At 63.3% G+C, this 332-nt stretch overlaps 1 protein-coding gene across 1 annotated transcript in view; it reads left to right on the forward strand.

Moving 5' to 3' along the window:
* Positions 1–332, forward strand: part of LOC103772906 (latent-transforming growth factor beta-binding protein 2-like) — a gene marked incomplete at both ends in the record, with an annotated part of 15405 nt that overhangs the window by 10560 nt on the left and 4513 nt on the right. The window contains one exon of the mRNA XM_008940253.1: positions 142–330. Within this exon, the coding sequence (XP_008938501.1) occupies positions 142–330 (189 nt within the window). The remainder of the gene's footprint in view (positions 1–141; positions 331–332) is intronic.

The raw sequence follows: 332 nt of genomic DNA on the forward strand, positions 1-332 counted from the left end.
GGGGGAGGGGCTTGGTGTCAGTTTGAGGCGTGCCAGCACCGGCACAGCGTGCAGCGGGGGCAGGTGGGGCAGGAGCTTGGGCGCACGGTCATCCCTCTCAGGCCAAGGTGGAGTGGCACTCCTGTGGATGATTGTCATGGCATCCTTTGCTTGTATCACTCACAGATGCCTTGGAGGAGTACGAAATCCACCTGGATGTCTGCTGGCAGACTGTCGCCAGCTACATCTGCCAAGACCTGCTGCACGGCGAGCAGACCACGTACACGGAGTGCTGCTGCCGGCTCGGGGAAGCCTGGGGCCAGAACTGCGCGCTCTGCCCACACAGGTCCTCC

The sequence above is a fragment of the Merops nubicus genome, unplaced genomic scaffold, assembly GCF_000691845.1.
Source record: "Merops nubicus isolate BGI_N331 unplaced genomic scaffold, ASM69184v1 scaffold40095, whole genome shotgun sequence".
NCBI lineage: Eukaryota > Metazoa > Chordata > Aves > Coraciiformes > Meropidae > Merops > Merops nubicus.